The sequence below is a fragment of the Morone saxatilis genome, unplaced genomic scaffold (assembly GCF_004916995.1).
Source record: "Morone saxatilis isolate NCDOM2014 unplaced genomic scaffold, NCSU_SB_2.0 Contig3, whole genome shotgun sequence".
NCBI lineage: Eukaryota > Metazoa > Chordata > Actinopteri > Moronidae > Morone > Morone saxatilis.
In genome coordinates this window covers 11,092,083-11,111,033 of record NW_023339873.1, presented here as the reverse complement: position 1 = coordinate 11,111,033, position 18,951 = coordinate 11,092,083, and the positions used below count along the sequence as shown (strand labels likewise).

General features: G+C 40.4%; 3 protein-coding genes across 5 annotated transcripts in view; 1 reads left to right on the top strand and 2 right to left on the bottom strand.

Annotated features, from left to right (window-relative positions):
• Positions 1-183: 183 nt before the first annotated feature.
• selenon (selenoprotein N) lies at positions 184-7,354 on the bottom strand. Its single transcript, XM_035673773.1, has 12 exons — positions 6,909-7,354; positions 6,036-6,153; positions 5,773-5,903; positions 5,138-5,350; positions 4,925-5,049; positions 3,507-3,644; positions 3,345-3,426; positions 2,774-2,962; positions 2,587-2,692; positions 1,875-1,987; positions 1,671-1,772; positions 184-1,384 (listed from the first exon to the last, which is right to left on the bottom strand). The coding sequence occupies exons 1-12, from the start codon at positions 7,095-7,097 to the stop codon at positions 1,217-1,219; spliced, it is 1,674 nt and encodes a 557-aa protein (XP_035529666.1). The 5' UTR covers positions 7,098-7,354; the 3' UTR covers positions 184-1,216.
• A 1,479-nt stretch (positions 7,355-8,833) lies between these two features.
• Positions 8,834-10,299, bottom strand: znf593 (zinc finger protein 593). Of its 3 annotated transcripts, none has more exons than XM_035673774.1 (4): positions 10,212-10,299; positions 9,673-9,912; positions 9,384-9,446; positions 8,834-9,237 (listed from the first exon to the last, which is right to left on the bottom strand). In XM_035673774.1, the coding sequence occupies exons 2-4, from the start codon at positions 9,870-9,872 to the stop codon at positions 9,111-9,113; spliced, it is 390 nt and encodes a 129-aa protein (XP_035529667.1). In that variant the 5' UTR covers positions 9,873-9,912; positions 10,212-10,299; the 3' UTR covers positions 8,834-9,110. The 3 variants fall into 3 exon arrangements, with proteins under 3 accessions (XP_035529667.1, XP_035529669.1, XP_035529668.1); XM_035673776.1 differs by having other exon boundaries at positions 9,673-9,888; positions 10,212-10,278; XM_035673775.1 differs by lacking the exon at positions 10,212-10,299 and adding an exon at positions 10,052-10,205.
• A 1,696-nt stretch (positions 10,300-11,995) lies between these two features.
• The window catches only part of rlf (RLF zinc finger), a 15,919-nt gene continuing 8,963 nt past the window's right edge, over positions 11,996-18,951 (top strand). The window contains exons 1-5 of the mRNA XM_035674000.1: positions 11,996-12,226; positions 14,325-14,479; positions 16,176-16,257; positions 17,300-17,435; positions 17,562-17,764. Coding sequence (XP_035529893.1) covers positions 11,996-12,226; positions 14,325-14,479; positions 16,176-16,257; positions 17,300-17,435; positions 17,562-17,764 — 807 coding nt within the window. The remainder of the gene's footprint in view (positions 12,227-14,324; positions 14,480-16,175; positions 16,258-17,299; positions 17,436-17,561; positions 17,765-18,951) is intronic.

The window sequence follows — 18,951 nt, the reverse complement described above, 5'->3', positions numbered from 1 at the left end:
AACTTAATGTTCTCATTTAACAAATTTCACAGTTACTATTTAAAATTTGTGTCCTTGATCCCTGTATTCTTCCGTTTCAAAAAACAACAGACCTGGACCTGAAGATGAAACTTTTCTTTTTTGAATGACTGGAAAAGGCGAAGATGAGACATGTAAAAAAAATGGAAGGTCCAGATTGTCATCTTTTTTTTTTCTTAAAACATTCCTCTTGTCTAAGCAAAGACATTATTTTGACTTGAGCCTAAAAGAGGATAACAACAGTACACGGTATCATGTGCCACTCAGTTCAACAATCAAATTTTTTTTTTAAACATATGACCATTTGGTTACATAACAATACATAATATATAAATATGAACCAAGTGGCAAGCAACCTATTGGATTTATTTCTCCTGTAAATATGAAAAACAATGTTCTTTGGTGTGGTCACATCGTCTTTAAAAAAAAAAAATCTGCAAAATATTACAATTTGGTTTTCAAACCAGAAATACAAGAAAACAACTGAAATAATCCTTTTATGTGCCGCAGTTTAGTTTAGTGTTTCCTGCTGCTTTTGGTCCCCTGAGTCAGAGAAGGGTGTTCCCTCTAGCAGCTTCAGCAATAACATCAGGCGTCGCCCAGCCCAGAGAGAGCTTTGAGGCGAAGCCGTCACAAACTGCTGAAACACAACTAAAAGGCAACAACTGCACCAGCTCCGTCTCAGGGGGTACGCTCAGCGGCAGGAAAACTCACTCGGTCATTAAATATTGCACATGCAAAAGTAGAATATAAAAAACGAAATGTAGCATGTTTCGGTTCGTTATGGTGAACTTATGATTTGTCTTAGGATTGCCCTCTGTCTACGTTTGATATCAGCATTAACCTGCAGCTACAAGCAAGAGAGATAGAGCGGATTAAATGTGTTTATCTGTTACTGGTCAGTGTGCAAAGCATTTGTATCTCAGTAAAATATACTGTACTGACGGTAACATTAGGTTTGAGAAGCAGTATTTCCCTGTAGTTCATTTATACGGATTGTTAAGTCACAATACAAACGCTGTATATAAAAACTTTCTGACCAAGAGAGACGCCCCAAATAAATAGTAACAAAGAAGGCAAAAAACATTTTTCAGCTGCCAACACTGATGAGAAAGCTTCTCCACATAATTGTTGGGAGGGGTTTCCTTATCTTGTTTCATTATCCAGAGGAATGATTATCATTTCATCCACAAACAAATTACTGTGCCTGGTACTCCTTGGCTTTCTCCAACCCCTCCTTCAAGAAGCTGATATAAGTGGATGTGGAGGGGTCCTCAAATCCCCCAGAGAAGCTGAAAGCCGCTTCTTCCTCCTCTGGCTTCATAGCTGTCTGGTCCAGGAAGAAGTTGGCATTGATGTGGTGGACCTAAAGCCAAACACAGGAAGTGAGTGAAAGACTTGTTTCCCATAAAAGTGAAATAAAAGGAACATCAATAAATATCACATGTTATGAGAGTGGGACTACAACAACTACATGAACAGTATGTAAGCCAAGGCAAAACGTTAAAGGGGAATTTAACCCAACTGTTTCCTTGTGCTTGTTTAATTAATATTAATTGAGTTAATACTCGTATCAACGGGACTGTTTCTACACATGATTTGCTTGTGGATGTTACATAAATTCTAGGCTTATAAAAGAATAAAATATTTACAATAGTTCCATTAGGGAGTGCAACCATCATCTCCACAGGGAAGTTGTACTTCTCCAGGTGTAGTCGGGCCTTTTCGCTCAACGCATTGTTCTGCTCATCAGCCTGTTTCAGAGAAGATAGGAAAATGAATAGAGTACAAAGCTTTTTTTTTTGTCATCTGATTAGTGGCTGGCTTGGGGGTGTCTCACTGTCCTGGTGGCTCACCTGCATGTTCTCCAGCTCTCTGACCAGAGACCAGCTGCTTATGAAGCTCTGGTTGAGCAAGGCCAGGACGGGCGAACTTTCCAGGACTGTCTCCCGGAGAGTTCGCCCCGAACCTGTGGAGGGGAGACAGGGATGTTGAAAAATACAATTATTTCAAGGACTGAATGGCTTTGCTTTTGAATTGAGACATGCAGTGACAGTAATGGAATAATGCTAAATGATAAACCGCAGTTTAGCCAAAATGCTAAGCTAATGTAAGAAGCGCTTTACAGCAATATTGAACTTCATAGCTTATTTCCCCATGAGGTGATTTTTTATATATGCAAAATATTTACCTAAAGTTTGCTAACATTAGCTAATATTACATTACTTTTTCTTTTAAAAGTTAGAACGTCTTGCTTTTAAGTATGTATGCTCTCATATAAAAGCAGCGGCCTGAAACTGTAATTTACTGATGAAGGAAAGGGCAGTACACAAAAACTAAATATTCCAGAATTTAGCATATCTTCCCTCGTAATAAATGTATATAGAAGTGATTTAAGGTGCTTTTACGTAACAGTGAGATGTTTCTATTGACTAAACTACCAACAGGCTTCCAGCCCGTAGAAGACCCTGCCTGAGAAACTGAGCTTTTGCAGCCTCTCTTATCTTTTCTCAGATTCCAATAACAGTGTGCAATGCTGTGAAACCAACTACATGTTAATGATCTCACCTCAGCAGGACTGGTCGTCTAATGCTCCCCAAAGCAGAATGGAATGCACCAGTTTATTTTCTGCTTCAGCGCGCTCAAAGGCCTCTGAAAAAGGCAGGTAGGACACCTGGGAAGGAGCACAATGAGAACAATGAAAAGTTGTGCAAAAGCCAACAGTGTGTTGAATAAACGCTTCGTGGATGTTTACCCTCTTGAAGGGGTAGAAGGTGACATCCAGGCGTCGAGCGGCTTCTTGACGGCTGAGCTCTGAGGTCCAGTGGATGTCCTCAAAGATGAACTGGATCGGCTCGCTGCTGCCGTCTCGGCTGTCGATGATGTTGCCCTCCCCGTCCATGATGATTGAGGGAGTGGACGGGCCGGTGGACTGCAGCTCTAACTGTAGGCACATTAATAAAAAAAAATTGAAACATGATATATTTTAAGCTGTGACCTTTTTTTTTCCTGAGGAAACGCTTTTGTGGTCTTTAACATACTTCTGAGGAAATTAGATCTGTTTTAGGCTTTGAACATTGAAAAAAGCTTAGAGTGAAAATGGCTCAATGTGGCACAAAACAAAAAAAGAAAATAAATGAATACATTAACACACACTGTGATAAGAACAGTAAAAGGAAACATTTAAAAAGACTAAAATCCTGAAACAAGAGACTAATTGTACTAAATAAGTTTTATTTGGCTTAAACTGCTTTAACTACTTAGAAATAAATATGCTGGAATATCCAAGAACTAAAGTAAAAGAGATACTCTCACTGCAGCTTTACCTGTGGCAGGTATCCGATGTCCACCTCCATGTTGCTGCTCTCACTGGCGCCGTACAGCCACTCCATGTCCACATTCAGAGACCTGAGACATAACAGGATGTTTCACACTAGAACTGCAGCAGCAACATCACACTGAGTGGGGAGTGTGTATAACGGATTTACCGGTCATTGGGGACGTAGAGGTGAAAGTGGCGGACATGAGATGCATCTTTAGACAGGATAATGTTGCCGGCGAACTGCCCTGGGGTGAACCAGAAGGGAAAGTCTGGAACATCGTTGAGCTGGAATTCTGCATGAATCCTGCAGAGGTGAACAGAATGAGTAGTTTGTACTGCAAGATGTGTCCAAAAATGTATCCTACTGTCATTATGTGACACGAAAGGCTGGTTGTAGCCTTTTCTTGAAGTGCGTTTCTAGCCTCTTTAACACGAATAGTGTATACCTAACATTACTGCTGACCACTGATTGATTCCAAACCTTCCAGACAGCCAGAGGCTTTATTTCACTAGGGGAGACTTAAAACTTTGAGATTCATTACAGTTTTATAAATAAACAGCTTTATATTTTAAGTTAAGTTACATTAGTGTCACATGGAAATGCACTTGTGAAGTCAAGTGAAGACTGTATGAAAACTGCTGCTAGAAAGTACTGCAAGATATCAGAACAAGATGGTTGAAGTTGCAAATAAAACACCGCACACCCTCAGACAGACTCCTTCATCCCAAATATGTGAAGGAGAGATATCGTAGGTCCTTCCTGCTGCTGTCAGAGCTGTTTTAAAACAATAACCATTTCGGCCATCAATAATAATAAATAAATGTGCCAATAAAACTGTGCATCTAATTTGCCCCATGTGCAACTGCTGCTAACTATTTTTGGTGTTATCTTGTTTGTTGGTGATTCTCACTGTTTTTTCTCTTTGGTAACATATGTTTTTTATTATTTCCCTACTCTTACTGTTATTATACTGTTTTTTCTCTTATCCACCTGTGCCTGCTGTTACATTGGAATTTCCCCATTGTGGGACAAATTAAAGCAATATTCATCTATCTATCTATCTATCTATCTATTCTATCTATTATCTACTCCTATTCTATCTATCTATCTAACTAGCGATGATACATTTCTTTGCAATGTTTTCATGCTAAGCCTTCATCAGGAAAATGGTTTCTGACAATGAGAAGCCATCATAAATAGGGAGTGACTGTAAGTCTGCAATCAATCATTCTCCCCACGTGCAGTAGGAAGGCATAACTATACCACACATCAATTTACTGTGTGACAGCCTCTAAATCATGTGAAATGTGTGAAAGGAAAAAATATGAAATGCCAAGAACGTGATAATGTAATAAAAACAGTAAAGTGGATTCACTGGGGTGGATCAGTCTCTCTCTGCATGCTGATTGTAAACTGAAACAAATGGCTGCCTGCCAGCGAGGACATTACCATTCAAATTCAGAGTACGTTCTGGATATTAGTCAGCACTAATGTAAAAGTATACAGAATTACGTAGTTAATGAGCTAACCGAAGAAAAAGCACCACTACGGTTATTTATGTCTCCTCCTGAACTGTTCCTCACCTGAAGACGATGTCATAATAAAAGTCGTTGCTGGCACGGATGCAGGCGACTGTGCCCTGAGGAGCAAAACGGGATTTGATGAAGGGCCGAGGGTGGAACATACTCAACAAGGAGTGGATGAGAACCTGCAGCGGGAGAAGAACAGCTATTAATATACAGTACGATCATCGCAAGTCTCAACCCAGTCTGACACTAAAAGAGACTTTAAGATACCTCTTTGCCCTTCGGTGAGGGAGGGTGGTAACGGTTGTTGGGCAGGTACCCGGTGAAGATGTTGAGCTCGCTGGGTATCACCCACCACGTGTCTCCCACCTCCACCTTGTTCTTCGGGGGCAAGAACGCCCTGAACTGGCTGGCGGAGAAGGAAGAAGAAGGCACTGCTGGGCTCTTCCATGAGCGCAGCCCACTCAGAGAGCTGTGAGACACCTGCAAGAGCCGGATCAAATCCACTTATTATTAGACAGGTCTTGAAAAACTAGAAGTTGGGCTCCTTCAAAAGAAAATAATAGGAAATTCTTAAAATTTGTTTTACAATTTAAGCAGTCAAAGATGATTACAAGTTAATTCTCTGGTAGTTCATTGTTGATTCAGTTCTTGGTTAGGGTTCGCCTTACACATATTGAAAGAGAACTGACTTAATACTAATTGCATTAATTCCAATAATTTTAAGTATGTTGCTGTGATGGTTATTTTAAAAAAGGTTAGTGCAACCTCTCAGAAATCACACTGAATGTGAGACTATATTAAAAACCCTTGATGCAGGATCTTTAAAGCAGTGCTCTACAGAGCTTAAACAGTACTTGACAGAAAAAGAACAATAAGCCCACTATAGATTGGTCTTGTCTTACCCCGAGGAAACCATCCTTGCTTTTTGTCATGGAGTCAAGCAGCAGAGGCTGCATTTTAGCCTCCAAGGTTAAAGTCTCTCCATTGGGGTCATGGGTCACTTCCTCCTCAAAATCCACCGGGGGTGTAATTCCTGTGTGGAAGCCGCAGGGATCACAGTCAGTGTGAGGTTATATCTGAGACTCAGACTGAAGTTTTGTTAGTGAAAGAGGAGGCGGTATTGATTGAATGGGACACTCAGCAAGAAAAACCTGGGGTGATGTACCTGTGAGTTTCTCAGCGATGGGTTTAAACTCCTCCGGACTGAGATAAAGGTCATGGTCGGTGTCCAAGGAGGAGAAGAGAAAAAGCCCCTCGGCACCCAGAGTTCGAACGCTCTCTTCCTATTGGAGGGGCAACAAACAGCGTTAGTGTCATTCTCACACGCTTCAAGGATTTCCAATGCAGCATCAAAACTAGGACAGCGAAGGCAACTCATCACATCAAACACAAAATAATCAAACTGGAGTGCTAAAAACTGTTGTAGATGCACGATCTGATGTCGATTCAAGCTGCTTTAGTGGTTTGCCCCTTTGTGTCAGAGCATTCATTCAACTTCAGCAGTCCTGTCTGGATAAAAATCTACCCAGAGGCCACAGATTCCTAGCATGTGTTTCAGTCAGACAGATGCGTGCCTAGTAGCGCCTGTACAATGGAGGGAGAGGGGGAGGGAGGCACCAAGAACAACTTGGAGACCCTCTGTAGCCAAACAAGCATGGACTAAAACAAGAGGGGGGAGTTTTACCAGCTGTGGCACAGATCCACCCTCTAATAAAACACCATGGGGTGGAAAAAAACTGCAGATGTGGTGTTTTGTGGCTACTGGCATATGCTGAACACACCTTTGTGGGAGAGCAGCATTGAAATATAACAAGAAAATATCCCTGCAGTAATTATAGGTCATAACAGCTACCAGAAGGTCAATGCAAACTTTATTCTACACACATGCATCTTAGAGTAAAATGGCATTTTAGTATGATATGAGCCCAATTCATGTTTATTCCCTTAAGTTGCTTTTAAGATAAAAAAAAAAATAATAAGTTAAGATCACTGCTAAATTACGAGACATATATAACATTATTACAGATGTGGGTCTCACATGACGTTTGAGGAACTGGGCATCTTGGTAATACTTGATCCCAAAGGCGAGAAGAGGGACAGCACCGACTAGAAGCAGAGTCCACAGCCCCTTGGAGATCCAGGATCCAGAGCCGGGACCCCGATGCGCGTTCTGCGGCGAAATCTTGCTCCCATCCTCGGGGGTTGTTTTATCCACGTCTGCAGCCATCCTCGACCCTCCACGACAGCTATTGAGGCGAGGACATTGTCGTCGGGTAACGTCCAAAAAAGGGGGCTGCGAGCAGTGTAAACTTTCTTCCTTAAAGTGTGGGGAATCCTCCGACAGTTCGGTTGTCCCGTAAGCCGGGGACCGCGCGTCTTTTCCGGCCGTTGCACTCGCTGGCAGCAGCTGTGAGACGTTAGCTAGCCGCACACATTTCTTATTTCCCACATCTGATCTGGAGCCGTATGGATGCGGTTCAGATGCGTCAGGCGACCGAGCGACAGCCAGGAGTAACCCGGATGTAAGGCGTTTGTGGACTCAAAATAAAAGCACTCGTATGTCGACGTCTCTCGTCAGCTAGCTGCATTTGTGAACTAACGTTACTCCCTGATTCGGTCTGATAGTTTTATCTGCAGAAATCTCAAGGGGATAAGGTCGAAACGTTATTTCTTATTATTATTCACGAGTTGGTTGCATCTTTAAATGTTATTTTTATGCCGTCACAGGCGTCTACTTTCTTCGCGGAGTGATACGGTTGTTTGTCCGTGTGTGAAACCAACGGTTAAATTCCCATTTTCCCACACACTGTACCGCTCCGCTCAGCTTTATAAAAATAATAATAACAATAATAGAAACTGGTTGGTTTCGGACCGAGCACACTCTTTATCTTCCTAGAGTTACAATAGACATGTGTGGGGGTCGCGAAAATACCTCTGAAGACACAACCCACAAGATAGTTCCCTTTTACTCAGGGGACGCTTTTTACAAGCTAGTTCGCCGTTGGGAGCTTTATTTTGAAAGCGGTGAGCGGATGTGTGTTTACATTCCCTCTACCTTGGCGTTAGCAGCCACATTTAAAGGGCCAGAGTTGCCTTGTTCATCCCAGGAATGTCACGAACAAGCTTCAATTATATGCTTCTCTGCCAGGGACGTGTGTCATTACATTGTTTTTTTGTAACTTCATGTCTGCCAGTAGTAGTGAAGGCTTTGGACAACTCTTTGGAATTTTAAAATGCCTGTGTTGTAATCTTACAGTCACAATAACTTCATGTTATAAATACAGTTTTAAAAAGGTTTTTTTATTCTGCATATAGAGCGAATATGGACAGAAACAAAGGGGCTGATTCAGACTGGGACACAGTCTGGTATGTGTGTCAGGCCATTATTGTGCCAGAGAAATCACTCGGTCTCCATAAATTTGATGTTGCCTACACCGGGACATGAACCCAAGACCTCCAACTAAAGCACAGTCTCTCTAACTCTTTAATTAATTAATTATTTAACTCCTTAAACCCAAGCCAAATCTCCTTTCAGGTTATGACCATAGTTTATGGACAGGAGTTAGGTGCAGTTGAAAGATTTTTTTCAGAGGCCAGATGTTAAATATTAGTCCCGTTTACAAATCTGCCAATCACCGTCGCTGACGTTGTTTCCTCAGTTTAAATAAATAATGAAGTGAAAAGGAAATGACAATTCAGTCTAATCATCAGTATCAAGTATTTCTCAACACTGGGGAAGAATGAGGGGGAAAAAAAACATGCAACAAAATCTTTTCATTACTTTAAACATCTGGTCCCAAAGTTTATCTTGGGACTCTTTGTGGGGTCCTGAGACATTTTCAGGTTGTATCTTCATGGCTGAATGTACTTATTTTAAGACGCTTTGGATTAAAAACGTCCACTAAATAAATACAATGTAATCCTTTAACCACGCTCTGTAGTCCCATATGAATGCAATCTGGCTAAATCCACTCCACGTTATCGTTTATTAGCACAGTTCCACACATACTCAATAGTAAGTACATGTTGCATTACATTACCCAGTACAAGGTAAGGCTTCCCTGAATCCGGTGATAGCCAGACGTCTAACAGTCAGGCTGGAAGCGTGTCACAAAAAAAAAAAGCATTTTAACAACGCACTCAACATCTGTGACAGCAAGAGATACTAGAAGCATCATCCGTGTTGATAATGCTTCTGTTATTGAGTTCATCAGTCCATGGGTTGAAAAGTGGGCCGCTCTCAGTCCATGTCCTCTTCCACAGGCTGCGTCTTCACTTCCACTTTTTTTGGAGGGATGTAGGAGCCCATACCTGCTGCTCTCTCCGCCTCTGCCTGGGTGTAGGGCTCCTCTCGGAGCTGTTTCAGCCTGGACGGAGGAAGAAGAAGGAGAAGAGCTGAGTGAAACGAGCAGGGGCATGTTATAGAGGACAAACAGCTCATCTGAAGTTTCATTTCCAGCCAAGAAATGCAAGTTTATGTGATTCAATGTGTGAACTGAACATGGCGCCTTACCGTCTTTTGTGCACTTTAGTTTTGAAGTGCTCTTTCAATGATCTCATGTCCACGAAATATCTCCTGCAAGACAGTAAGTGTTACAATCTAACTGCAATATAACACTGTATTATTATTATTTAACCGGGTGATCTCAGTATAACACACAAGAACAGAGATAGGACTAAACACACCCAGTTACACAAAATGATTATTAGTTAATGCAACTGTTGGATTTGCAAATATCCAATGGGAAGCTTCACTTTCAGTTAGGAAGCAGCCCACTGACATTAAACAGGGGTGAACGTACGCGCAGTGTAAGCAGTAGTGTTGTGCGCATCCTGTCACATCGTAGTCCACCTCCTGATGGAGCAGCTTGGAAGCGGTCTCAGGCTTCATGTCTGCGTGGATCTGGTCCAGGTCTTTGGTCCTGCGCTTTGTCTTCCATGTCTTTGCGATGTGCTTCTTCTTGTCACTCTTGTGGTTCCCTACTTGTTTGGACTTCCCCATGGCGGATCCTGCGGGGCTGGGTGCAGTGAGAGCGGTTAGACTGCGAGGATCGACACACAGAGAGAGAGTTGGTGAAGTCGTCGGTAGATGAATATTAGGAGAGAACTGCAGCTACGGGTTAATCATTATACAACAATGTGGCGACACGCGTCGGTGAAAGCTGCTCAATACTTTCTTACTTGACTGTCGAGTAAGTAGAAAACAGAAGATCCAGCCAGCGTTTTTATATTTTCTGCCACTGAATCGGGTTTGGTGGAATAACACTTGTGCCCAAATTAAATAACCAGCTCACGACAAACAGTCACATAGCAGATATGTTTCAGGTTTAACTCTGCTTACCTTTTACACGTGTGGCCAAAAGGGATGACTTTTACTTCCGGGTCAACAAACGCTACAGTTACAGCTGCTCACCTGCAGGAGGCGCCACATCCCACTCTTTACCACTAAATAATGCCATACCATTATAATGGTAATGTGACTAGTAAACGGCATTGTTGATAAAAAATAAACGCAAAATACAACAGGTAACGTTTGCATAAGCATATAGTTTTTATGCTTCTCTGCTGAACCAAACACTGATTCTTATATTTAATAAGTACATATAACATATTAATTATGCTGAACAGGATTTCACAGTTTAATAGTGCTCAACATGAAGTGTGCAATTTTGTTTTTATGCTCCTTGGTTTTTGGAGCTATCAGGGTCAAGTACGTGACATCTTACCTCCCTGCAATCTTTCTAACTTTCTTATGTCATTTTGATCAGAAATAATAACAGACTGTGGAAATAACTAAATAAAACCTGTAACAGAAGTATATGTGTGTGTGTGTGTGTGTATAAATACATATATGTATATGTGTATGTCATTTTATAAGCTGTTCCATAATGAAACAAAAAAAGACAAAAGAAAGAAAAGCATATGACAAAAATGAAATGAAAATACTGGAGGCTAAATTAATTAATTGCCATGAGAATAAATGATAATTTATTAATTATCTACAAATACACCAACAAACTTAACATCACATTTTTACAAGTCTGTGGCTTTCCTTCTTCCTGTTTTTTTTTTTCACCTCCCTTCTACTTCTTCTTTGTTTTTGTTACATGCCACCACCTACTGTAACATCAGTACAGGAACCTGGTTTAGTTAATCTCTCATCTCCAACAGACCCTCTTTCCTCTACATTACCATCCAACATCCACCACCAGTCTCTTTATAATTATTCGCTTCACATTTGTTGTTTCTTTTTGTATAATGTGGCGTGTAATCCTGTATATACTAATCTAAACTTTGACATAATTATTATTTCTTTCCTACTTTTACTTTTTCTAATTCAAACTGTCAGACTTTTGGATTTTATAATAGCCTCTACCCTTGATGTCATTATTCCATATTCCCTGCCAATTTGTCACTATTCCCTGATGAATTAATGATTTTGCCTCTGACTATCTAAAACATATTAAATATATATAAATATATATATATAAAATATCAATACTATTATTGTTTTAGCCAGTTTGTCTGCACCTTCATGTCTTTCTATTCCAACATGTATCCAACAGAAGTGAACATCTATACAGAGCTGCCGAAGGTTTAATACAATTATATATATTTCTAATAGTAGATCATCTTTAGCGGGTTGTCCTGACTGAATACTTAACACATTACATATGAATACTTTGCTTTGACCTCTTCTACCCACTGCAGACTGATGGTTGCTGTGTATACTGATGAACTTGTTTGAAATTCTCTTATAAATTCCCACACCTACATGACCATTAATTGCGTGCTTTGGCACATCTGTAAATATATTTAGATAGCTATAATACATTTAAAACAAATATTCTTGAGCCAAATTCCCAATGTTAAAAATTCCAGACTGACCACTCTCTTTCCTAATATGTGTAAATTAACTTTGAGTCGGGGAAATACTCATGGCCAAATGCTACAACTGATAACTCCTGGACTGTGTGTACTTTGTACTCTTTTACTTTCTTGCGGGGAAAAAAAAATAAAGTACATTCTGGGAAAAACAATATATATATATATATATCCCTATGTGTTTCCCAGTCCCAGCCCCTTTCCTGCTCTAACGGACACATTTAAATATTCCGACAGCACATGAAGGCGGCGTCAGACTGCACTGCATACGCGCCGTGGCGGAGAGCGAAGATGGCGGAGAATAATGTCGAACCAGAGCACGAATGGAGCGACCGGGCCCTGGACACGGCCGAGGACACTCTGGTGGCAATGGAAACCCTGCTGGCCACACTGAGAGCCTTTGAAGACGTGCTCAGGCAACAAGAAATATCCATACCGTCCTCCACGGAGTACTGCGACAACTTCTGTCAGGTAATGTGTACATGCAACATCGAAGCTGCCGTTAGCCTGCCGTTAGCCGGCCGTTAGCTCACCCGGGTTGTTTTTCTCGCAGCCCCGCAACACAGCTCATCTGCGACGGCTTGGCTGGCCCGCTGGCTACCTGGTTCAAGTTTAGGGTCGGTGTGTATCCAGGGGAGCGTTTGCACAGCGTGTATTTGTATTTATTTGTCTGTTGCTCACATTCACATATGCACAGTAAGTTACTCCCATTTGGGCTCATTGTAATGCACATATGCAGATGTGTTTTAAGTTGCCACTGTAAGCTCGCCTCGCTGTCATTGATAAAAGTCGTTTGCGCTTGCTGCGTCTTATTTTGAGCCGTAATGGCAAAACAGGAAACCTAGCAGATGTTTGCATGCACATGACATTGCCATAGTTTGCACATCACGCATAATTGCATGTGTGTGGGGCGGGGCGGCATCGCGGTATGTTTATCCAAATTTATTTGCTATTTAGGGCGTATAGCGACTGTAAAATGATCCTTTTTAACAAGTTTCGCCTATTTTTTTTTAAAAGCTTTTGTTGTAGAAACCAGGGCAGCCAAGCACTTTTGTTTGTGTGTTCAAATGGACCGGCAATGTTATGTGCATCTGCCATGTTGTACTTATCATCAACAATGGAGATGCACTCTTATTGGATTACCCTAAATCCCAATATCATAGAGTCTGAAGCACAATTTAAAAACAAATCTGAGAACTTGTATTAGGGAAGCACATTTGGGGAACCTTGATCTGGAGTATCAGATTTATAACCAGTTGTCACTTTCATTTTCAATGCTTAGTACAGGTAGGAGTCCAGGTGTATAATAATATGCTATTACACTATGTCTAATGACTACGGATATCTTTTATATCTTGAAGCTAAAATCAATAAAAAGTATTGTAATAAAACAAGAGAGATAGAGATGAGCCTCCAGTGAAACTTGATTAGCAGCCAAAGTTTATAGTAGAGAGTAATTCATTAACCAGCTCACTCTGTGTTTGGACAGCCGCTGCTGTTAAAGGATGCGTTATTTTTTTTTAAACTTTGTCTTCACGTAATACTCACATGCCCACTTGTACACTTAAAAAGTTATTGATGTCTGTAATTGTTCCCCCTTTCCACACTAATCCAAAATGAGTCTTTTGTGGCTTGTAACTTCCCTCCTTTGAAAAAATGTGCACCTATTCAGAGTAAATGTATTTTTTTCTTATGGATTGATATTAAACAAAGAAAGTTTTGTGTTGTATTTATTTTCTGTGCAATTCGGAAGTAGTCTGGATGTAATTAGTGCACTGATGTGGGTCTCCAGGGTTGAGACCTTATTCTTGTCTTCCTTTGAGAGGGTACCGTATATTTAGACTGAGGGGAATTCACTCGGTGCCTCTGTGGACACGAGTACCAACCAGCGCGCTTCATGCATGTCTGGCAAATGGGACTCGTGGGATGTTGATAGTGATGATGATTCAATGTGTGAGGCTACATGCAGGCGTCACGCTGGCATATACACACTCGCCTCGGGACAGTTGACAGTAAAGATAATATTTACCACAAACAACACCGTGCGATATAGAATGGATAAGTGACAGGACTGCTTTGTGTGTTTCTTTCCTGTCATCAGTAGCATTTCATTTAAATTTCATGTTGGTATAATCCAGATAAATTCAGTTTTATGTTTGACATTTCGTTGAATGAATGATTTTTGTTTAAAAATCACATTTCTGTGAAAGCGTCATTTTAGCTGTAAAATATCACCAGTGGACAGAGTGAAAGGACTGATGTTTGACTGGTGTTTTTTTTTTTTAAGTGCCTGTTGGCTCACTTTTAAAGGTTCAGGCTCGTCATATGCTGTACAGTCAAGTCCCTTTAGACCCAATTGGGAGCATCTCACACCTGACAGAGTGTCAGCTGGGATCAGTCAGGTATAGACTGGTATCTCCCTCAGGTGGAAAACCCCCTGTTCATCCAGACGAATGTCTCTCCTCCGACCCCCTCCCCCTTTCTGATCACAGTTTTAAGTATCAACAATCTCCTTCCATCACTGTCTACTTTTATTGTTTACCTCTTGCTGTGTTTTGTGTGTTTCTAGGCACTGATGCACTATGCTGGGAGCAGGAACTCCATGGAGCATGGTCTGCCCCTTTTGGAGGTCTACTGTCTGTCCATAAGCTGTTTTGCTGCGGCCCGATCCCACCTCACTGCGGAGTCCGACAGAGTGGCCCTTGTTTTGAAGAGACTAGCTTTGTAAGTACTAAGTTTGGACTTGTTGTGGTGCGCACACTTGGCAGTTCGGCTTGTGGAGTTCATTTGTTGGTCACTATATGGGTTTAAGGTGAAAAGCTCAGCCTCTTTAATTATTTATGAAGTCCTTAATTGCCTGACAACACAAGCCTACAATTTCTAGTTTGCTTAATGTAGTTTGCTTGGAACATTTGCTTCTACTTACGTACTGTGCTGTAGATGAGAGACAGTTCTGTTCTTCACTCAGACACCAGTTTTCAAATTTCCAGTTCGAAATGTCAAAGGTTTAACGATCCACCAAATTCAGTTCAATTCTAAATAAATGTGAGGGGAAAATACACTTTGTAAAATCATTCCTTGTGTTTATTGTGGTGGAAATGGTTTTGAGAGTCAACAGACGGTGAGCAACATTGTCCTATAAACCCCCACCTGTAATTTGCTGGTACTTTGGTCGACACGTATCAGATGTGTTCACTTGCTTCAGTGTGGACGTTAATCCCATAAAGGTATCATATTGCATTTCACATTAAAAGTTTTTTGTCTGTGTCTGACAGACCCGGTGGCAGGCATAAGAAATGACCATTTAGAAATAGCCAGTCTTCTTGCTGATGTTCTTGTCTGTGTTTGTAGACTGTTTCATAATAACCAGTTAAAAGCTCCATTCATCATTAAACTACATTTAAAGATAAATAAAAACACTTTTAGGCATTTGTTTGCTAAAACAGAAAGTCCAAGTAAAATAGTCCCTGTTTCATATCTCTTGCAAAATAAGTCATATTATAAATGAGTCATATTATAAATAGATAATAACACAACTGTGGCTTCATGTAGTGACCCAGCAAGTAAAACCTGAATGCAAATGCTGGTTTCATCAAGACAAGTGTGATTTTCTGTCCTCTTTTTCCCCGGTGCATACACCCATCTCATATATGATGTCTGATTTTACAGGTCATGGGGAAAAATCCCTGAATGTTTTTATCTGCAGTAACAGTTCCAGCCCAACTAACTATGTTATTAATGAACCCACGCAAAGGACACAGGCACACACTGACTGACAGTGATTGGCTGTTACTTTGGATTAGATGTGATTCTTGTTGTACTTTAGGATGCATTAAAGGGTTCATGCTGAAAATGACAACCTGTCTCACGGAATTAAGTGAACATTTACTGACACGACTTAAATTAGGTCGTTTAGAGATTCATAATGTCTTGTGATTAATTGCCAAGCCCACACACCACGGCTCAAATCCCACTCCTTCCGTCGGCAGATGTTCTTACATGAAGGACGGGGTTTGTTTCAGCATTTTTTAGCTGAATAAAAAGGATCTTTTAATAGTTACCTTGTAATTGTTAAATTTAACTTGCAGATGTGAAAAGTACAGCCTCAAAAACATGTTACCATTGTTCATTCTATTTTCAACTGAGCCTTTTTGACATGTTTAATGTATGAATATGTAAAGCGGACTCTTCTTAAACATTAGTACAGAGCTACAGAATACTTTGTTGTGCCGTCAGAATTGTAGGTAGTTTCACAGACTGTAAAAATATTGTGTGTGTGGTTGAGATTAATGTGTCCAGACACCATACTTGCAGTGCTTGTGTTTTTTAGTTTTTCCCTTTTTTTTTGGTCAAGAATAGAACTGTCAAGAATAATCATAATTTACAGAAATCATTGTAATCTTGTTTTTCGTTCTTGCAGGAGCTGTTTTGAACTGTTGCTGTCAGTGCCTGAGAATGAAATCCCGTATGAAGCCTGGGTTCAATTCCACCACTCAGTTCAGGTAGAAATTCTTGTTTCTCAACATTATTTGCTAATGGCTTGCAGAGAAAATGGGGAATTACCCAAGTCAACATTTATTTGAGTAAAAAAATGCCATTCTGTTGCATTTGTGTGAGAAAGAATTTAGGAGCTCAATTATTTGTGCCTCAGTGGGTCTTATCAAAAGCCCTCTGATAGGAGGATAGTACAGCATGAGAACAAATGCCCCAAGCTGGTAGGTGGCACTGTTTAATTTGTGTTTGCCCCTTGTTGAGTGTACAACCACCGTTGTTTTTAACTTCTTATTCATCACTGGTTGTCAGCTGTGTGCCTCACAATGACACAAATATATGAATGTATGCCTCTAATAGTGTTTATCTCAAAGGATTTAAGGATCCCGGATTTGCAAAGTGGTCTTTTTTTTTTTGTTTTCAGGTAATGACTGTGGCTCTTGACTTCAAGTCTCTAGGGTTTTCACTACACTGTGTAACCCTGGTTCAATATGTCCAAGCTGAACAAACTGATTTACCATGAAGAGTCTCGGGAACTCATTACCACACTGACATACACATAATATAGGTTTAAAAATGCACTATAGTCCTCTTTGCTGTCAGATTGTTCCCTGCTAAGTCACTGTACAGAATAAAGCACAGTGTGTTATAATTGCTTGTATTCTTCACAAGAATTACACAGTTGAATTTAATTTTAAAAAAAGAATAGTGTTCCATTTTTGTCACCAGAGATCACAACAAAAGAGGAGTTCGTAAAGCTTATATACAGACATGAACCATGAAGTTTGAAAAAACTAATATTTTTACTTTGTTTATAGTATTACATTGTTAAATTGAGCCAATAAATACAATTCAGTTATGTAGTAATGTGAACAAATGGCCTTTCATTTGTGAAACTCATAATCCCATTATCACATGACAGCAGTCCACTGCAGCTTCTGTGTAGGAAAAAATATGGCTTAATTTATTTTATTTTTAATCTAGTTTTCAACAAAGTGCCCAAACATTTTTTTATTGTATTTAGTTTTAACATTTTTTATGTGTTTATTGCAGATTGCCCATGATACCTTGTTACAGTATGGCAGCACAGACCTTCAAGCATTACTCCAGATCACAGGAGAGGGAGGCGCATGGAGCAACCCCGTCCTTACTTCTCTCCTCAGTGGCCAGCCCACCAACACAGAAGAAGGTTGGACTCTAGTCAACCTGTCAAGTTATTTCATTTGGACCTGACAGCACAGACATTTTCTTTGCTTATTGTCACATTGTTTCTGCAGTATGCTTATCTGATTTCCTTTTTGTATTCCGTTGCTAGTTGACGCATACATCAGCTTGGAGGGCGAGGGCTTCATGGAGATGCGGGTGAAGCACCTGGAGAAGATGGGCGAAGTGGCCAAGGCGGTGGTGCTGGCCAAAGCTTGCACTGAATGCAGCTTCATCTCCAACCAAGCTACCTTTCGTCAGACTTATGTCTCCCTGCTTTGTCATCTGCTTCCCAATGAAGAAGCCATCATGGAGGTATTACAACACTTAAGACTTACTTACTACCCCTGAAGAGGGGTAGGAATGCTTGCAGTAGACTTTTAGTTGTTGGCATAATGCTCTTTTAGTCCAGTCATACATTTGTGCCTCCTTTTGTGAGCTGGAACTGTGATGAAATAATAATGATAAAGGTATTTCTGTTGGCACTGTTTATAACTTAGCAACAACAATGTATTAAAGTATAAGTAACAAGTTGCCAAACCAACCTGTAGTATATTTTAATAGTAAAGTGCAAAGCGCTTAAGTCTGTGTATCTCAGTCACTGAGACAGTCATGATGGTCAGGGATTCTTCTACAAAAAGTGTATATACATATCAGTGATTTCCAACCTAGTGAACTTGTAGGTTGGGGAGTAGCTCAGCAGATTAAAAAAACAACAACAACATAGATATTATTTCAAATTTCAATAGTTACTTTTAGTCTGAAAGTAATCAAATGTAAGTGGTCGAGCTTCTGCTCAACCCGTTGTTGCTAGATTAAGAGACATATTGTTGTGACAGGATGTGCTGAAGGGTCACAGCAGGCTATGGTCTCCAGATGAAACCTTTTCTATTATCAGCATTACACACATAATTCTCTCCCTCATATAAAATTAATATTAAAGTGAAAAATAAAAATGCGGACATATTTGCAAGTCAAACCGTTTTTAGAATGAATATGAAAAGGTGTCTATTTATAAAGTTTCCCTGCACGTCTCCAAAAATAGAGCCCCAATTCACATGCAAATTGAGACTCAGAAGACCTTAAATCTTCGGGGATTCAGTAAAACATACTGTGAATTATCTCTTTTTCAACCATTTGAAAAGGTGCCAGAGTAGTATATCTGTAATGTTCCAACTGTTTATTCTGATGGGCAGTGAGTTCTCAGTGACTCAGGCACTGATATGTGCATCTTGTTTCTCTTCTTACCTCATTAAGTCCAAACCTATGTATTGATGTTTGTTTCCTTTCCCCAACCTTTTCTTGGTATGCTGTTAGTTGAAAACCTTGTATGTCCAGTTTGAAATGATCATGCTTTCACAGCTGTTGAAAGATAAGACACCCCTTTTATAGGTCTATACTGGTAACACCATTTTCTAACCTCTTTCCATACTTTCTCCAACTCTGAACTCATGCCACAGTAGGGATGGGGATCGAAACCCGGTTCCACTTTTTTCAAAACC

What these genes read in the sequence shown, in the direction of transcription:
- znf593 (XM_035673774.1), bottom strand. Translation starts at nt 9,872, where the DNA reads ATGGGGAAGTCCAAACAAGTAGGGAACCACAAGAGTGACAAGAAGAAG. An exon ending in CACTACTGCTTACACTGCGC is followed by an intron (nt 9,447 to 9,672) that starts GTACGTTCACCC and finishes ACTGTCTTGCAG; the next exon opens with GAGATATTTCGTGGACATGA. An exon ending in ACTAAAGTGCACAAAAGACG is followed by an intron (nt 9,238 to 9,383) that starts GTAAGGCGCCAT and finishes TCCTCCGTCCAG; the next exon opens with GCTGAAACAGCTCCGAGAGG.